The sequence below is a fragment of the Galleria mellonella genome, unplaced genomic scaffold (assembly GCF_026898425.1).
Source record: "Galleria mellonella isolate WM207_F2 unplaced genomic scaffold, CSIRO_AGI_GalMel_v1 utg182, whole genome shotgun sequence".
Lineage (NCBI taxonomy): Eukaryota > Metazoa > Arthropoda > Insecta > Lepidoptera > Pyralidae > Galleria > Galleria mellonella.
Window position 1 is genome coordinate 212,904 of NW_026442023.1, and position 21,129 is coordinate 234,032.

The window sequence follows — 21,129 nt, forward strand, 5'->3', positions numbered from 1 at the left end:
ACGAGGTAGAATGAACGGGATGCACGGTAGTATGCCACGCACCCAAGAAATAAGAGTAAAATTTGTTTAATCTTTTTTAGAAATTACCAATTAACTCCTAAAAATAATTGAACAATTTTTTTGCCAGTACTTGCCACGTTATGCAGGCGGATTGGCAACAGCAGTTACGCTTTAGAGATGTTTTAAGCGGACCGTTGCTATCCATCTCTCGCCCTCCCTTAGTTGCTTTTTACGACACCTACAAGAAAGGGATGGTTTATTCTATGCCAGGACCACACGGCAATCTCCCGTATAGTCTAGTGTTATTGTCATGTGACATAGATTATGAAACGTAGACATAATATAAACATTGTAAAGGATATAATACGATAATACTAGTAAATAGAACATACATAGTATTATGTTATCAAAGAAACAGGTAATATTATAAAGTCCGACTAGACGAGTAACACAACTCTACTTTGCACTATCATTATCTACTCAGTATTTTCCTGATTTACCTATTACACTACAGTATTTTTTTTTGATGGGTGAAAATGGAATGGTAACCCCGCCTACGCTAATGGGATACGCTGGCGAAACACCAATAAAGGGTGATCGATAAGAATGAAAACAGGTCAGTTAACCCATCATGATGAATTCATCAGGAATTAACCAGGGGGAACCACGAGGAGGTCGACCTAGTTGAGTATATTGCTAGATTGTATTATTGGGATTTTAAGTCTCCAATACTAACAATCCCTTTCTCCCCACTACACTATCTTACCCACTCATACATTTATACCTCTTTACAATTGGTTACCATGAAATTGTATTCTTAATCATTGCTGTCCATATCTGAACTGTAGCAACATGGATTTTAATTATTTTATATATCAATTAACCTGACTTTATAGACACTCATTATTATACATGTTTTCTTTCATACATGCACTTATATTACTTGCACACACCCACTCTAACTTGTCTACCTCGTTTTGGAATTATAATTTTCGTTTATATAAATAAAATCCATTATTAGCTGTATTTTTAAGAGACTTAGCATGTAAGTTGTGTTTTAAGAGCTGTGGATTTTTGTATAAAATAAATAAAAATAAAAAGCTTACAAAAAAATGGCAAAACCCCCCATGAGGATGAGCAGCAGCGTCCATCTTAAAACACTATCAAAGCCTAATTGCGGTTGCCAAGCGTGACAAGTACTGGCAACTTATAGGGAAGGCCTATGTTCAGCAATGAACAATAACGACTGCTACCATCAGCATCATTTTAATTATATATTACTACCTGACTCGGCAAACGTTGGTTTACCATATACATTATTTCTAGAACTATACATGAAAATTTATCGTACTACAATTATTATATTCGATTGTCATTTTGCAACCCTATTGCGGCATATAAAAATCGTAATTAAAAAACAGGGATTGATTGTAAAAGCGTGAAAATTTGAATTTGTATGTATTTTTCAATGCTAAATCATAATAAAATAAAAATAAAAAATTTTGTCAAAAAAATAAAAAAAATATTTTGGGATACGTCACCCTTATCCTTGAGGGGTATGAAAAATAGATGTTGAACGATTCTCAAACCTACGCGATATACACACAAAAATCGGTAAAGCCGTTTCAGAGGGGTTTAGTAACAAACACCACGACACGAGAATTTTATATATTAGATTTTTAGAAAACATCATAATTAGAAACATCTTACAACAGGAAAATGCTCTATCTGTCCGCAATTACTGTTAGATAACATTTACGACATGGATTAACAGCCTTCAAAGCGAGGACGTGTATATAGTAAATAGAGTAAACACTCCGCGAATGCATCATTTACTAGGCACTTTTTGCTTAAAAATACAAAGAATGACAGGTGTACTACATATGAAAAGAAAATAATTAGGTAAATTAAAATTAATTAAAAAAATAGAAGCATTTTCGTCTGAAATGAGTATTTTTTTTTTATACAACTTAGAATGGCAAACAAGCTAACGGCCCACCTGATGGAAAGTGGTAACCGTCACCTATAGACATGAGTAGTACCATGGACATAACAGAGTATACTGTTTCGCTCATGATACCCCCCATGCGTTACCATTCCTGAGGACTTAGGTGTTATTCCTCTGTACCCTGTAAATTCACGCCATATCCCACCCTTCAAACCGAAACACAGCCATGTAAACACAAGTGCTTCACGGTAAAAACACGAATGGGACAGAGGTACCCAAGCAATCGACTTTTGTACAAAATCTCCCTCTGGTAAATATCATTATAAAACCTAGTGTGTATTTTTTTTAATTTTACAACACAGGAGAATAAAAATAAGAAAGATGATAAATTATTACTATATGGGTAAAAAAATTATATAAGCGTCCGCAAATTTAGAAATTTTGCTTTAAATTATCTTTATTTACCATATAATAAATAAAAACTACAAATCTCGATTCTAACGCCATCTAATATTTGGTGTATATTTTTGTTTAGAAATCAACCACCTTAATAGAAAACAATACGGACTTTATAAAATTCTAAATTTATTGCACAAAATTATGTGACACAAATAGGGTTAAAACTCGGTGTGCTCAATAGAGCGAAGCATTACTTCACGCCGGATCAGCGATTAATGCTCTACAAATCGCAAATCCGGCCCCATATGGAGTATTGCTGTCACTTAGGAGCCGGAGCACCTAAATACCAGCTTGAACCTTTCGACTCGTTGCAACGATGAGCTATGAGAATTGTCGATAATCCCAAGCTCACAAGCGGTATCGAACCCTTAAGTCTTAGGAGAGATTTTGCCTCACTCTGCGTGTTCTACCGCCTCTACAATGGATTGTGCTCAGAGGAATTGTTCAATATGATGCCCACAGCCACTTTCTACCATCGTACGACTCGCCATCGACAGGGAGTTCATCCTCATGTCCTACAACCTCAATGGTCGCGTACAGCGCGGTTTCAGAGATGTTTCCTCCCACGAACACACAGGTTGTAGAATGAGCTCCCTGCCAAGGTTTTCCCAAGAGACTACAGCATGGGGTTCTTCAAAAAAGGGGTAAAGAGGTTTCTTCAGGGTCGGCAACGCACGCGTAATACCTCTGGTATTGCAGGTGTTCATAGGCTACGGTAACTTACCATCAGGTGGGCCATATGCTTGTTTGCCACCTCAGTGGTATAAAAAAAAGAGTTGCCAACCCCCCCGGATCGCCCGGGAAAATTGGATAATAATGGTTAACCTCCCGACCACCCGGAGTACAATAATTTTTCCGGTTTTTCTAAAAATATTGACATAGATAGTGACAAATTATAAGATTAGACTTTTGTGTGAAATGCAATCACATATCGGGTGATAACCTCACCAACGAGAACTCAACGAGATGTGATTGCAATGTGAGGTGCAAAGGTGAGGATAAAAAGGCAAGATGAAGGTTGACCTGAGAAAGTGTATTGATAGTAATGGGGTTTAACCCATTACTTACAATCCCATTCCCCCACTGAACTACTTAATACTCAATGTACATAATGTACTACAGTACTGTACACCTTAAAAAGGTCAACAAAAAGTCCGTGATGGTATATGTCTATCTCTTAAGGGTAACCCACAATAATCACTTTTTATCCTTTACATTTTACGGAAAAAAATGGCTTATTTACGAAGTGATTTTAAGCAATACAGCATTATTTTTTATCCAATTAAGCACCTTAATTATATTGGCCATTTAATATAGATCAATATGGGCCTTTACAGCATGTAATTTAAATGATTATTTCCGATGATAATACAAATTTAAAATGCAGGGACATAGCGGTGCGGCATTGTACCCGTGCAAAGCCGAGGCGGGTCGCTAGTGTACAATAAAATATTACAAAAAAAAACAAAACTGATCTATTAAGAGCACAATAATATTAGAATACAAAAACAGTGTACGTGCGTAATGACCTTATTTAATCATCGAATACCTTTTATCATGATGCCCATAATTTTATTAGCAACGATTGTTAAGTTTGAAGGTAACACTACTTTATTGGAATTAATACGACCGAATAGGATAAAATATTGTTTTATATATTCATGTTAATACTCAGATCCTGTGGCTTATATGTTAATGCTCAACTTCTGTGAAAATATTAAGACCTGTAACTGAAATGTTAATTTTACTTTTCTGATCATGTATTTGATATGTCAATGCTCAGATCTAGTAGCTGATATGTCAATGTAAATGCTCAGCTCCTATGACGATTGACATACAAATTTTTGCTCGTCAACTATTGCTGATAAATCAATAAACCTGTAGTTGATATTTTAATGTTCTTGTTTTTCTTTTATAATAGATAAGTTAATACTCAACACTGATGATTAATAAATTGATCTAAATCCACAGTTACGCAAATATCTTGACTGATATGTCAATGTTAATGCTTAACTTCTGCGAATGTTAATTATTCAAGTTGATAATTTAATAATTAGATAATGCCGTAATCTATTATTATTAAAACCTTCTTATAATAATATTAATATCTTTTTATTACAGATAACTACGATCCATTTTTGTTAGCAACAATTGACTTAAACTAAGCTTTTTTTTTTATACAACTTAGAATGGCAAACAAGCTGACGGCCCACCTGATGGAAAGTGGTAACCGTCGCCTATAGACATGAGCAGTACCGTGGACATAACAGAGTATACTGTTTCGCCCATGATACTCCCCATGCGTTGCCATTCCTGAGGACTCAGGTGTTATTCCTCTGTACCCAGTAAATTCACGCCATATCCCACCCTTCAAACCGAATGTGTTATTAAAAAAAATATGTTAGTAAAAAACAAAACAAATCATTTAATAGCCCCTATAATAATTTTGACCCACAATGAATCTTATAGTACACAATTTCCTTACTAATAATTACATAGTTACTAATCCCACGGCTATAATAAACGTGAAAGTTTGTGAGCATGCTTGAATGGATGTTTGTTTTTAAATGGGTGACGATGGAATAGTTACCCCGCCTGCGCTATCGGTATACTGCCGAGGCACCAATGAGGAATATATAGATAGGTAGTGACGAAAGCAAGTCAGTCAGCCCATGTTGACGAATTCAAGAATTAACCATGAAAGTTTTCTGGGGGAACCGCATGAAGTAATGTTAGACCCCATTACTAACAATCCCTTTCCCCCCTATAGATGGATGAAATTTTGTTCATAGATAGAGATAAATTTTAGAGAAATGAAATTGTTGGGGAAAGGTAAAACGGATTTGGAGAAATTAAGGTAATTTTTTTTTGCCAGTTCTGATATATCTAAACTGTATATATATATATATATATATATATATATATATATATATATATATATATATATATATATATATATATATATATATATATCAGCACAAACGTCTTTCTATCGATGAATACGGTTGATTCGGACAACTGTTCGTACACATTATTGTGCCAAAATTTTTAAAGTAAGTAATTTAAAATAAGTAGTTCTAAGTATGTAATCTAAGTAAAAAAACACTTTGTGGTGAATTACGGATAAAATGTATTAACATTTCAATTACTAAGCGGTTCTTGCCTAGTCATCCAGATAAATGAATATATAGCGCAGTATATTTTCTTGTTATATTATTATATGAAATACTACCTACATATACTCAAAGCTCTTAAGTAGGTAATCTATTTTGTTATCAACTCGGATAAATTAAATTTTATTAGCTCTGTTTTTAATATATATTATAAATAAATATACCACACCGTATGTAAAAACAATAAATCAATTATAATTCTATATAATAATAGAATATTATCATAATAAAAAAATCGTAATTTACATTAAAAATCAGTGTGTGTGTGTGTGTTTTTTTTTTTTTTCAAAGCACAAAATCAGTGTTAAAAATCTTATTCGTATAATAAAAGCTAAAGTTTGTAAATTAATGGATTTTTTTTTAATTGGTGACAATGGAATGGTAACCCCGCTTGCTCTATCAGTATACGCTGGCGGGGCACCAGTGAGGGATGATAGGTAATGATGAAAGCAAGTCAGTTAGACCATCGTGACGAATTCCACTAGAATTAACCAGGACGGTTTCCAAGGGGAACCGCGTGGAGGTCCACCTGAAAGGGTGTATTGCTGGCAATGGGTCAGTTAGACCCCATTACTAACAATACCTTCCCCCGATGAATGGATGTTTGTTAATATTTTACGCAAAAACTACTTAACGGATTTCAGTAAAATAACTGGTATTCTACCAACAATATCTACTAAAGATGGGTCAAAACCTTTTTCGTTAAAAACAAAACATCTAAACGAATACAATAAGCCTTATTAATAATATAAATGTGAAATTGTGTTTTTTTGTTTTTGTTTAATGGATGATAATGGAATGGTAACCCCACACGCGCTATCGGTATACACCGGCGGGGCACCATTAAAGGATGATAGGTAGAGATGGGCAATCCACCTGGGTGGGTTTAAAGTCTGGTGGGTAAAAACCGGGTGTTTTGGGTTTATTGGGTTTAAACCCCATAAACACCCAAATTTTTGGGTGTTTATGATTTTGTACTTCATCATCGTCATCTCAGCCGCAAGACGTCCACTATACTGGACATAGACAATATTATTATGCAGCCTACAGAATAAAAAACTTTTAATTTGATTTTGAGTTTATTAAGAAAGAGATGAAAGTAAAATGTAAAACTACAGTCAATCACTGTCAGATTCAGAGTTATTACAAGCGATGAATTGTATAGGTTCGATAGGCTCTATTTCGTCTAAACTGTTATGTTCATTTACTTGCTCAATGAAAGCTTCTAAGGTATTTTCTTCATTAAACTGAATGTCCTCGCATTCAGCTTTATGTTTAAGATTCCAGTTATAACAAATGAATGAAATTTTTTCAGTTGTAAGTCGATTTCTTTTGTTATTATGTATGTAGCCTTGGATACTAAAGGAACGCTCAGTGGCTGCCGAAGTACAGGGAGCTGATAGAATACGAATCGCTACTTTGCTTAACTCAGTGGAACCAACATGTGTATGTGTATGTATGTATATATGTGAATGTATGTGTGTATATATATAATTATTTATAATTTATGTAAATATTTATTTAAATTTCTGTCTTGCACTACTACTGCCCACTCACTACTTCCTATGCCACTGCGTTAGGTTGACTGTTACTGTATGTTTTTGTGCAATAAAGAATATATATATATATACCTTTCCACCATATTAGGGGCTCAATGCTATCTAATGAGCTCCATACAAATCCTCTGGCCCAAAAGTTTTCTTTAGCTTTATAACACGCCAAATCTGCCATTACATTTGACAAACTTAAGTGTTGGCTTAAATTGTAGATAAACTCCATACCCTTAAGTTCTTCCTCTTGAGTAAGTTCGACTCCTAGAGTCCTGGGGTCTAGAATATATGCTGCAAAATGTATTGGCCTCATTGCCATATTGCATCTTGAAGATACTGATGTTAGAATCTGCTGTTTGCTTTCTTCGCTCAATGTCGAAATCTCATTTAATGCAAAACGTATCTTAGCTTGTACATCTCTAAATGTAATGTATGTGCGATGCAAACGATTCTGGTCGCTCTCTAAGTAAAATATGCTTTCAGTGACTGGTTCCAAAATACTTATACATTCCCCTGTCTTCGTCCAGAAATCATCACTTAGAATTAAATCTTTAATATCTCTTGAAATTACCACATCTTCTCTAACTGTTAATATTTGCAAAGCTATCTTATTTGCTTTCAAACTTTTTAACGAAGTAACATGACTTCCCCATCTTGTAGCACAAGGCAATTTTAGTGTTTGTGTAGAATCTTCACCCTGCCTTGATTTTATCAACAAGGAACTTAATCGTTGACTCCTTTTAACAGTTTTTATTATATTTATGGCTTGCATAATAAACACAGTTACTTCTTGTATCTTTACAATATCTTGGCACAACAAGTTAAGGATATGTGCACAGCAACCGAGAGGAACAACATGTGGATATTTGAGTTTTGTTAATTCGAATGCCTTTTGTATATTTCTAGCGTTATCGCCAATAAGTACAAGAAACTTATTTGCTCCATACACTTTCATTACTTTTTCAACTTCTTGGCTAAGGTATTCACTAGTGTGAGGATTACTTTCTGTATTCAAACTTTTAACGTATGCAGGTTGAGGTTTTGATATAAGAAAGTTTATTATTCCTTCATTTCTTAAATTAGACCAGCCATCGCACTGAAGGTGTAAGTAACTACAAGCATTTAGTTCCTCATTTAACTCAAAACGCATTTCTCTATATATTTTATCTAAGTATTTTGTCGCTAAAGCTTTACGTGAAGGTATTTTAAATTTTGGTTGCAATTTTTCGAAAAATTGTATCCATAAAGGATGTTGCACCATCGATAATGGCGTCCCTGTTACAAATATAGCTCTCGCTAATTCTGTTTTTATATGATCATCGGTGTCTTGAAACTCAGCATTTATTGTAGTGTTAGCAGACGACGAGGGGCTTATAAAAGAATCATTTGTCTCTATCTCTGACAGTCCAGACATTTTGGTTTTGGACGAGCTATCTTTTATAAGTTTCATAGAGTCTTTTAATGTTTCTGGAGATTTTGGACAAGTGATAAGATGTTGAAGCATTTTGGCAGCATTACTGAATTTGTAGACCTTATTACAAAGCTTGCAAGAAACAGACTTGTTTGGTAAAGTACGGTAGTGCTCCCATATGCGTAAATCTTTAGGTCTCCCCATTGAACCTAAAAAAATGAACGATGATTAGTTGGTCTGACGAAAATTCAACAATAGAGTGCCTATTTTTTTACAATGATTATTTCTTGTTATTTACAATAAATTTATTAAAAAAATAATAAAATAAATACAAAAAACCTTTGTAAAATTACATCTCCTCGGAGGATTAAACGCAGACGCTAGTTTATTATCGTATTGTTCTGTATTTTTCTCAGCAACTTCTTTAATTCGATTAGGTACTTACGCATATTATGTTAAAAATAAATATCTAGTACACATCTTAGGCTATCCACCATTATTATCCAATGACGACTCTCAGCTAACTATGCACTATCATCCAAAATAAACGTGTATGGAAAATTTTATCCCAGTCGGTTGAGGATTGAGGATAATTGCATCAACATACGAACATACCTACATACTTTTATTTACATAACGCAAGCTAAATAAAAGCTTGTAATAATACATCTAATTTTAAGTTAAAATTGTTAAGTGATCATGATATAATTGTATCATTCAAAAATCCACTTACCTTTAATTATTTCTTGTTAAGTATAAATATTATTTCAAATCTGCTCCCTTAATATGCACTTTTTTACTGCTTTTCCTACCTAACACGTTACCAGGAAGTCACGTTACCAGAGTCAGAGTAATAGTGAACACGTTTGACAGTGATTGTCGTCGCCTCATATTCAGCGTCGACGAATAGGGGAATCCCCAGTCATAATGTATTGCATGCGTGGCGGTCTTACTTCAAATCCATAAACAAAGAGATAATTACAGAACTCGATACTAGATGGCGCTGTTTTTGTTTGAAGAAAGTTTGCGGGCTAAAATACATAGAATTTCATCAATGACTTCCACAAAGAACAACATTTCTGTTTTTTCTAAGTCCGTATCTCTTCCGTATATTTCATAAGATATAAGCTTGGGCTACATTGTTATGCAACGTGATTTTGTCGCTGTCTTGCTAGCAGGGTTGACAGATATACGATTTAAATCGTACTCATACTATTATTTGTCTATTTTTTAATGTACGATCGTAAAGATTATGATCGTAATTCGCACAAAAACATACGACTTTTTGGTTACCTGGCAACATTTTTATTATGAAACGAACATGCTCACATCATCAGTCACATGCAACAATTTATTGGGGATTTCCCCTTCACATCTGGCAGTCCTGCTTGCTAGAATATAGGTAAGTCAGCCACAGTTACTGACGATCGATATTTAAAGGGTATTGTTTTTGTGCTAAATATTTCATAAAAACGTTATTTAATACTTTGTGGATTATTAATTTAGTTGATAATCACTGGAAGTAAAATGGATGCTAATTTGAGAGATCAAGATCTTCGTATAAAACAGTTAATAAAGAAAATCTACGTAAGTACTCTTTTTATACCTAGGTAGGTAAGGTATAATAAACACAAAAGGTACTTAGATCGCGTGTGTTCGAAGCATTTATTCTAATAAATTTAATTTAAAATTGTAGAAAGAAAAAAATGTCTGCCAAGCCGTAGCCGAAGCCGATCTCCAAATATATTTGGCGATAGTGAGACCCAGTGTCCAGATGATTTACCCAGCGTCGTCGCAACAAAGAAAAAAACGAGGATAAAGTAAAAGAAAATTTACTGAAAGAAGAAACAAACTGTTCTAAATGCTTAATTTATGGAGAAGAGGATAAAAGAAATGAGTATTTCGGACTGTTAGTGGCTCAAGAATTTAAATATATACGGCCATGTGTGCGAACGAGGTGTTATGAAGAAATTTTAAAGTATCTACGGGAAGCAAAAGGCCAACATGTTGATCAACTGCAACATGAAAACACTGAAAATTAATTACTTTCATTTTATTATAAATAGATTTTTAAAATTTCCTGAAATATTATTAGTTAACGTTTTATTTAATATTGTAGAATTGATCAATACAATTTATAAAAATAATTTATTGGTATTACTTACATATTTTCAAAAAAATACGTAAAAACCTATTTTTTTGGGTGATTATGGGAGTTTATGGGTGTTTATTGGGTTTTTACCAAAGCACCGGGTTTAAACCCGGTGCTTTGCCCATCTGTAATGATAGGTGAGGATGAAGTAGGTCAGTTAGCCCATCGTGACGAATTCAAAAAGAATTGTTCACGATGGTTTCCAGGGGGAACGACGTGGAGGTCGACCTAATAATATATAATAATAATGGCGCTGTCAAACTCCATTGCTAACAATCCCTTTCCCCCCGTGAAAATGTGTTTGTTTATTTATTATCTTATAGCATTTTAACGGTTTGAACAATTACTATAAATTTATATATATATGCACTACATGGGATGGAGAAAGATATAGGCTACTTTATATTTCGGTCACGCAGACGAAGTCACGAGCAAAAGCTAGTGATATTATAAATAAATAAATAAATAGCAGTTAGGCTTTGGTGATGTTTTAAAAGGGACACTGCTGCCCATCCCTCGTCCTCCATAGTCGCCTTTTACGACACCCACGGGAAAGAAAGATGTGACCCATTCAATGTGAGGACGACACAGCAAATAAATATCTTGTCGTTTGTTTGTGATAAATAAACTAAAAAACTAATTAATTTTAAAAATTCTTTCACCAATAAAAGCTACATTGTCAGCGATTAATATGTATTTTTATATTATTATCGAAAATTTTATCCAAATACGAAGCCAAACAGAATCGCTAGTGCATAAATAAAAACAATGAGCGAGTAAGAAACAAGATTATCAAGTAGGTTATACGTTATTTTTTTTTTATACTACTCATACTGTCATGGCGGACAAGCATACAGCCGTCTAATGGTAAATGAGTTTACCGCAGCCAACGACAGAAAAGATGTCACGTGCGCGTTGCCGACCTTTAAGAACCCTTATTACGCCCTTTTTGTGAACGGTTATAGTTATTACGTAAAATCACTTAATTTTTCCTTTAAGTTTATCCTTATTTTTTAATTAGTGTAGGAGAAACGTTTTATGAAGTAATGTAAACATTTATTAAGTAATATATAGGTGAAACAGAAAAGAAAACGGTAAAGAAAAAAAAAAAAACCAAAATGTTTCATTTCAACAGACTAAAAAGAAAAAAGTTCTCAATTCGGTTGTATCAATTTTTTAGAATTAGAATACTAAATGAATATATATATTTGCTAGAATAAAATACATTTTAGTAGTTGTTACATTAGAAGAAAATAATAGTCCAATCTTATTCTGCCACATTTAAATTTTATTTATACAACTTAGAATGGCAAACAAGCTGACGGCCCACCTGATGGAAAGTGGTAACCGTCGCCTATATATATGAGCAGTACCATGGACATAACATAATTGATATTTTTTTTATCAGGTAAATCACATTTTTTAAATTGAAATGAAATTTATTTATTAGCACATAAGTCTATAATTACCGAGAATTATATCAGCGCTGGAATTTTTTTTTTTTTTATTTACAAAGTTAGTCTTTACCTACTACAAATGTTATTAAAAAATATGACCGTCTATTTGAAAAAAAATTAGTAAATTGTCGATGCTAAGATAATAAAAACTAATTTTAATCTAATGGCTTTTGACATGGTTCAATCGAAGGTTTTAGTTGTACAAAATCCTAATTATATTAAACTATCTTTCTGAAGTAGGAAAATCAATTAAATATACCATTTTTATACGTCCTATCAAGATGAAAAATACAGCAGAATTTAAATTATACCTTTAGTAACACAAATGTAAAAATCGCATCCAATTTGATGCAGTTATTTTAGCGTTATGTTAAAACAAACACACAGATAGAAACAAACGGATAAAATTACTAAAAAATATTATTTTTGCTTCTATCGTCTTTATTAAGACCCCTCATATTAATTATTGCATATCTAGACTTCGTTTAGTTACAATTAAATTAGTAATATAATTACATGCTATTTTAAAAATTCAGTGAATAAAATAAAGACGGTAGACATACCTACATGCATTATAAGTAGATAATGCACTTGTATAATTGGTACCTATTATATTTGCCTACATTATTTCATAGTGATCATAAAATAAAGTATAAAAAAGTTAGGCACGTACTTACCAATGCAACAAGATTTTTGAAATTTGCTTGATCTATCCATAACCGTTCAGTGAAACTCATTTTCGGTATAACAATATCGGGCAACGTTGATTTTACTAGGAACTCATTGTTCGCCACACTCGTACTTGTGGAGAATTTCCTTTGCCATTTGGTTCTTTTAATTTCGCGCCAAAACATCCGCCGTGGAATCCCGTTCATTTTGCGCGCTGTATTCGCAACGGTTGACGTACTACTAAGAAAACGAGAACTGCCGCATAACATGACTATTATGTACTTACACGCTTCGTGCAGGAGATGATAAGTTTTATTATTACAGATCGATTATGAAATCCAAAGTCCAATTAATCTCTATAATAAATATAAAATTAAATAAGCAGATATGTAAATCGGTACGTACTTAGTTTTATTTCGTATTTAGATATTTTTTTTATTATATTTTCTATAAATCACACCACAATCTAAAAGTAAACCGTCCTTGGCTACTTAGTCAAGCATCTAAACTGCATAGAAACATTGCGGTCGTTTCTGAAGCGCCATTTTTCTAATGCTTTCTCTAAAATTTATATTTCGATTTGATATCCTTATTGTAATAATTAATATGAACTGAATTTCTAATATATTTTAATAAAATATTATAATTATAATTTATGGTGGTACACAAATCAGTAATTTTGCGAAAAAGTCAAATTAAATTGTTAGGTTTAGAGTAAACTTATTTAAAGATGTGACACTTCAGAATCGTCCGCGTTATTTCCTAGTGGGTACATTGTTGCGGCCTTATTCAAAAATATAAAACGTTTTATCTAAACGTACGTTTGTTTATCTAGGTAGGTAGATGGATAAATATTTTTGCATGTTTATAAGTGTATCTATTTATTTTATTTATGTGTTACGCCTTTGAAATAACTTTAAAAACGAAACAGTTAAAATCGTATTTTCAAGTAACGCAATATCTTCTCCGGTTCTGTATCGATATGAATGATTATTTTTCGTAGACTTAGTATTAAAGTATTATGCAATCGATTGGAATCATATGCTGGTCACATAAAAATTTTGTCGCGATTGAAATCCAATTTCTTATAAAAAAAAAAAAGATTTTATTAAAATCGGTTCCAAAATATCGACTAAATTGCTTAACACAAAAAATACCGTAATACAGGGTGTGAAATAGCAATAACATAGGGATCAATGTTGAGCACCGTTATCTAAAATTTAGAAAATTACGTTCCAAATCAATAACTATAAAAAAACATAGAGTTTACCCCTTTATTAATAAAAAAAAGTATAACCTCCTACAAACCTTTTTTAACTATTATAGTTTTTTGGCACTTTCTTTCAAACTGAGAATTTTGAACATAAGAGACAAAACAGTTTTATTAGCTAAAATAGGATAATAAGAAAATTGACATTTTTATAAATATGAAGGTACCTATGTCTTAAATTAAAATTTGATATTACAGTGAAATCTTGACTCTAAGTACCAATACGAAGTAAATATCTCGTAACATCATAAAACAAACAGAAATATTTTGTACAAGAGTTGGAAGAAAGTAATGGATATCGCCGTATGGTCCCGGCATAGAATGGGCTACCCCTTCCATTTCCATGGGTGTCGTAAGAAAATCCATCAATCTATGGAAAATACTCATGTACTTAATGGTCTAGAGATAGGCAGCAGCGTCCCTCTTTAAACACCACCAAAGCCTAACTATAGTTGCCAGGGGGAAAGGAATTCTTAGCAGTGGAGTTTGACAGTGCCATTGCTAGCAATATGCCCTATTAGGTCGAAGTGATTTCCTCTGAAAACCATCGTGAACAATTCTTGTTGATTTTGTGACGATGGGCTAACTAACTGACCTGCTACATCTTCGCCTATCATCCTTCACTGGTGCCCCGCCGGTGTATACCGATAGCACGGGTGGGGTTACCATTCTATTATCATCCACTAAAAAAAACTAAAGCAAAATATACTATACTAACAAACACAAACAAACACAGCCATTATAATACAAACAAACACAGCCATGCAAACACAACTGCTACACGGTAGATACACGAATGAGACAGAGGTACCCAAGCAAACGACTTTTGTACAAAGTCTCCCTCAGCTGAGAAGAACCCGCATTAAACTCAATAGTAACTCTTTTAAATCTCCACTATGTGTATTTAAATGTACTATGTCTAAAATTACGTGCACTATAGTTAACAATGACAAATATCCCAACCTTAGATTATATAAAGCATCGAATCTCAAAAACAGGTCAACTTTTTTTGACAGTAAGCTGAATCGTTTTTTATCAGTGTTTTATGTACACTTTATTGCACCATTTATAGAATAGTAAACACATTTAACTGTAATAAGAAATGATACAAAAGGCGGTCTTATCGCTAAGCAATCTCTTCCAGACAACCTTTGGGTAGAGAACATTGAGAAAACAAAGAAAAATAAAGGGTAGGTGGCGCACTATTATATTAGTACTAATTATATATAAACAAATATATACAAAGATATATACATATACATGTATATACATATATATACATAAACAAATACATACATAAACATACACAAACTTAAAAGTACACATACAACAGGAGAGAGTGACACTGGAAGATGAAGATAGAACATGGGAAAAAATAGTTACTTAAAGGGAGAGATAATGGGCTTTAACAGAGGTTTTGAAATTAGCGAGAGATTGAGCGCACCGTATAGAGGTAGGTAGTGAGTTCCACAGACGAACTGCCTGTACAGTAAAGGAATTGGAATAAAAGGAAGTGGAGTGAGTTGGAAATTTGAGACGGAGATTATTGACACTGCGTGAAGTTTGGCCATTGGCCTCACTAAGAAACACAAATCGGTCTTTAAGATAATCAGGAACAATGGGGTTAAAAAGAATCGCGTAAAGGAGAGATAGGATATGTAAATTACGAAAGTGTTCTGTATATTTACGCACATAAGTATATTGACGTATGTATATTTAATTATTTAATAAATAAAATTAGTTTTTACACATTAAAAACATCATTCGTCTAAATTCTATTCCTATTCTTTCACTATCCAAACTATCCGTCTCTGGAACTCCTTACCTCTTTCTATTAGATCAGCACAATCTCTTGCCTCGTTCAAGAGGCTGCTAAAATCTCATTATGTTACCTATCTCTCTTATTTGTTTTGACGTTTACTATTTGTGATTTACTTTGATCTATTTAGTATATTAATGTATTTATGTCTATGTATTATTATTTATATTATATATGTATATTTATGTATTGTAATTTTATTTTTATATTTAGAATATTTTGCATTTTGTTTGATTCTTTTTATGTATTTACTGTGTCTGACTTGCGCCATCTACCTTTCTCTCTGTACTTATCCATTATTTATGCCAGGTTATCTGTAAGAGATTACTTTTAGCGATAAGGCCGCCTTTTGTATATGCACATTCTGTATAAATACACCTTGTATACATATCTACTGTGCGCATTAAAAAGTTTATTATTATTATTAAAAAGACGCAAAAATTATAAAACAGAATAAATATGAAGTTGTGAAGGAAACATAACTATTTATCACGCAAAATTCTATAAAAAGTTAACCCACTTTTCTCGAAGCTTTTGTATGGAGACACTCTATCTATAATCTAAGATCCCAACAATAAACACTTTAAGATCTCATGTCTATTCTAATAATTACATAAAAGCAAGATAAAGAGCAAAACTATAAATAGCGATCTCTTACAAGCAACATTAGAATGGAGAGGTATAATTAAAATTGTCTGGTCAAAACATAGCAGACAAATAATAATACTAAAAAAGATAGAAAAAAGAGCTCAACATAATGTAAAATGATGGAAAAACTCATCAACAAATAAATTAGTTTAAGAGATAGATAGATAGATAGATAGATACTCTTTATTGTTTCCTCCAAAAGATTACAATAGTAAACTTATTATAAATATAAACAATTACAAGAAATAATCACAAAGAGACCGCGTAAGCTCGCTGCAAAAGTTGGCTAAGTTGAAATATTTTAGGTAAAACGTGACCATATTCACTATAGCCACAGATAATATAATACTATACTAGCACCAAAGCATGGGGTGGAAAAGATTTGTTAGTGATGGAGTCTAGAAAGGCCATCCATCGTATCTCGATGGATGGCCTCCAGACTCCACTTCACTACAATATTTACTCTTAAAAAAAAACACTTTTCTCTGTTTTGTGAAATATGCTCGTAACTAATTGAACACATAGAATTATTTCTTTGTAGTTTTATCTTTTATAGATTTATATAGCACTTTCTGTACATTTTTAATGTGCTCGTGTGACTTGCACATTCTGTTGCAACTTGTTTTTACATGGATTACTCAAGCTGTGCTCTTAATGCAATTGGATTGTAACCTAGCATAAGTTTTTTATGATTATGATCAGTTTTATGTGTCCAATAAATAAACTCTAGCAGGTTGATTTCCCACGGTTCCCGTAATTCGTGGTTAATTATTGATGAACTCGTCACAACAGGCCAACTGACCTAGATTCATATATAATGACCTATAATCTCACTAGAAGTCTACCAGCGTATACCAATAGCGCAGGAGGATTTACCATATCATTGTCATCTATGAAAAAAAAATCACAGTGCATAGTGGAAAGTACTCTGTGCTATCCTAAAGTTTATATAAGTACGTAGTAAGTTATACTATATCAATGGTGCTATCACATTTTCACCATGACACCTCTCGCAAAGAACCAATGTTTATACCTATATACTTTTAGATGACTGGCTTAAGTATTCGTCTTTCCTACTACATTCAAAAGTAAATTCTCAATTTAATTGTATTTTTTTTACCACATATCTCCGTCAATTCTAAACTGATTTGGACAATTCTTTTTATCAAAATTCTAGAATTTTGATGCTGAAGAATAAAATTGAAATAAAAATAAAATGCCGTGTATTGACGTGCATGTATTGTGAAAAAAAAACACTTTTTTTCTTTTGTTCCTAACGAAACAAAAGAAAAAAAGTATTTTATATGAAACTTAGAATGTCTAATAAGCTAACAGCCCACCTGACGGAAAGTGGTAACCGTGGCCTATAGACATGAGCAATACCATGGACATAACAGACATAACGTATTGTTTCGCCTATAATACCCCCATGCGTTGTTGCCATTCGTGAGGACTCAGGTGTTATTCCTCAAACCAAAACAGCCATGCAAACATAACTGCTTAACGGTAGAAACACTAATGGCACAGAGGTGGGCAAGGAAACGACTTCTGTACAAAGTGTCCCTCTGGTTTACAATAACGAAATAATATGTACATGTTTTTGTTCATTGTTATTGAACAAAATTATTGCTTTTTGTTTGATTGTATATAGTTATTAAAAATAAAACACTTTGTAACAACAATTACCTTTATTATTGTATAATTAAAACCCCCTTTGAAGAAGATACAACAAAAACAAATACGAACATTAAATATAAAAATACTTTAATATATAATTCACGTCTTAATTTTTATTATAATGCTGTATAATGTTCACTTCTTGACATAACGTATCTACTTTTTTTTTTACATACAAATACTAGAGATTTGACAGTCAATTTGAGGTTGTCTATTTATACAAAATGTCGAATACTAGAATTGGCAGTACTATCAAATATTTGTGACAAGATTTGTTCGTCTGTCCTTCTATCTTACTATAACACTTTTACATTAAAAATATAACATCAAAACATAAGAACAGTAGCTTTGTTACTCATTTACAAATCAAATTTAATAAAAGACACCTTTTATCGAGAGACCTTTAAATAATTAATTAAAAAAATATAAAGCACTTTTAACTGATGTCGAAAACTTTAAAAAAAAAATATTTTTTTCTTTTTGGCACCCCTCAATAAAAACCATCTTCTGTTAGATATATCTAATGTTTTCATACTTAAAAATTAAAAGTAAACTTGACTGGTAAACACACTGAGGACCCATCTGATGCAAAATACTGATGGGTACAGTCATGGGAAAAGCTACCATCACAAACAAGCACACCGTTCTGTCCACACCCCTCATACGTTACTAGAATTCTATTTTGGCAAAAATTACACTGGTCGTACCTTGTAAAAATAAATTCATATTTATCAACTATTTCACAAGGTCGAAATTCGTAAGTAGAAAGGCGGGTTACTGTTAAAAAAATCCTACTCTCTTTATATAAAAATAGATTTATTAATGTTAAAAATTCACCTTAATCAGTGGAGAATAAAAACGATGTTATGATTTTAATAAACATAATGAATAAAATTAACAGCATAATTAAAATCTTGTTAATATAATAAAATTAATATATCTATATGTTAAGGAAAAATTTATATTAGAGGTCTTGCTTAGAGGTCGCGAAGAACTAGCTTAAAATCTGGTGTATATTGTTCCATGATTTGTCATCTAACAGTAGTCAATTTCATTGGTTTTATATCTGAAATCTAAGCTTATGAAATAGTGAGCTTAAAGTTAGCTAGTTAATGATAAAAAATTACAAAATTCCCTTGCAACTAATATCAGCAAATTAAAAAATGACCAGAACTTTGTTACGTGTAAAAATTTGTAAATAATGCAACTATTTTGTATTTTAACCTAGATATATCACTACACACTTAAACTCTGTACTTTTTAACGTATAAAAATTTGTGATGAAATAAAATATGCACGTAAAAAATATGAATATATCGTATTTTTTTTATACTACTATAGTGGCAGACAAGCATACGACCCGTCTGATGGTAAACGGGGTTACCGTAGCCTATGAACGCCTATAACATCAGGGATATCAAGCGCGCAATGCCGACCCTTAAGAAATCTTACGTGAAGCATCCCCAGTGAATTTGTCACGTGAGGGTAACTGACCTGACTTCATCCTCACCTCACCTTCATCCCCACCTCACCTTCATCCCCACCTCACCTTCATCCTCACCTCACCTTCATCCCCACCTCATCTTCATCCCCACCTCATCTTCATCCTCACCTCACCTTCATCCTCACCTCACCTTCAACCTCACCTCACCTTCATCCTCACCTCACCTTCACTCACTTGTACCCCAAATCCACATTTAAAAACTCATACAATCTATGATCAATTATCTTGCATCGTAGTGTCACTGTGTCACTGGTAAATCCTAAGTAGGTTCGCAGATCCGTCTCAGAGGGAATTCAGAATTCATCATCTTCATACAGACTCGTTAGCCACTTGATCACCTATTCACTCTGTCACATTTAGACTACTCAATTTTTTGAGATATTTGTTTACTAATAAAAAAAAACAATTAACTTACTTAACAATAAAACTTGTAACATTTTCAATTTAAAATATAATATAAACATTATTTTTAGTTGAAGTCAATAAGAAATTAACTAAACCATACCAAAATATGTCATGTGAACCAGTGGTTCTCAAACTCTTTGCGCTTTAATCCAAGAGCCAAGGTTGCACAAAAAATATAAATTTAAATCAAATCTTTTTAACAATAAAGTCACAATAATATTTGAGCCCAGGTGTAACAACCCGTATATATTCTAGTACTATAATAAATGTGAAAGTCTGTTAAAATGTATGTCTGTTACTCATTCACGCAAAAATACTGAACGGTTATATCCGAATTTAGCACATAGCAATATATACTCGTATACTGATTCACGCGGGGAAAGCCGCGGGATACAGCTAGTTATAATATAAATATCCTATGTGTTAGTTCAAGATACGAGCCATCTATGTAACAAACTTTGTTCAATTCAATCATTCGTTGCGTTCAGCTGTTTGTATGACTGACTAACCATTCAAGATTCAAACGTAATCACATTCACGTTTATAATATTTTATTTTTGGCTTTATTAATTCTATTATAAATTAAAAAAAAAAAAAAACTAAAATACATACTTTTTACAAGTTGAAAAAAAATAGGTCTATCATACTAGTAATTTAATTTACCTCTACTACAGACTGTTTGTGTATCAATGTTTGAGAACCACTGATCTGAACACTAGGCCACGGCCATCCATATCAGCCCCAACACGATGTATAACTTCACTATATCAAAACAACTTGATTATTTACAACATCAACATTGTCAATAATATGTGTACTTATAAAAATGTATACTGAATTTAATATGATAGATAAATTATATAGAATTATATATATATATATATAACTTATATACTACTTATATTTATATTATATTTACTATTATATATATATATATATATATATATATATATATATATATATATATATATATATATATATATATAT

General features: G+C 32.5%; 1 protein-coding gene and 1 long non-coding RNA gene across 4 annotated transcripts in view; both read right to left on the reverse strand.

The window, feature by feature from the left end:
* The window catches only part of LOC113522143 (uncharacterized), a 39,674-nt gene extending 26,354 nt beyond the window's left edge, over nt 1–13,320 (reverse strand). The window contains exons 1-2 of one of the 3 annotated variants that reach the window (XM_052893655.1): nt 13,225–13,320; nt 12,828–13,059 (exon numbers count right to left, since the gene is read on the reverse strand). In XM_052893655.1, coding sequence (XP_052749615.1) covers nt 12,828–13,025 — 198 coding nt within the window. In that variant the 5' untranslated portion in view covers nt 13,026–13,059; nt 13,225–13,320. Of the gene's footprint in view, nt 1–7,211; nt 7,410–12,827 lie in introns of those variants that run through there. The other 2 variants (XM_052893654.1, XM_052893656.1) reach the window with 2 other exon arrangements.
* A 4,905-nt stretch (nt 13,321–18,225) lies between these two features.
* Nucleotides 18,226–21,089, reverse strand: LOC128200382 (uncharacterized). Its single transcript, XR_008252710.1, has 2 exons — nt 19,761–21,089; nt 18,226–19,727 (listed from the first exon to the last, which is right to left on the reverse strand). It is a non-coding gene; the product is annotated as an uncharacterized LOC128200382 (long non-coding RNA).
* Between the last annotated feature and the right edge of the window lie 40 nt (nt 21,090–21,129).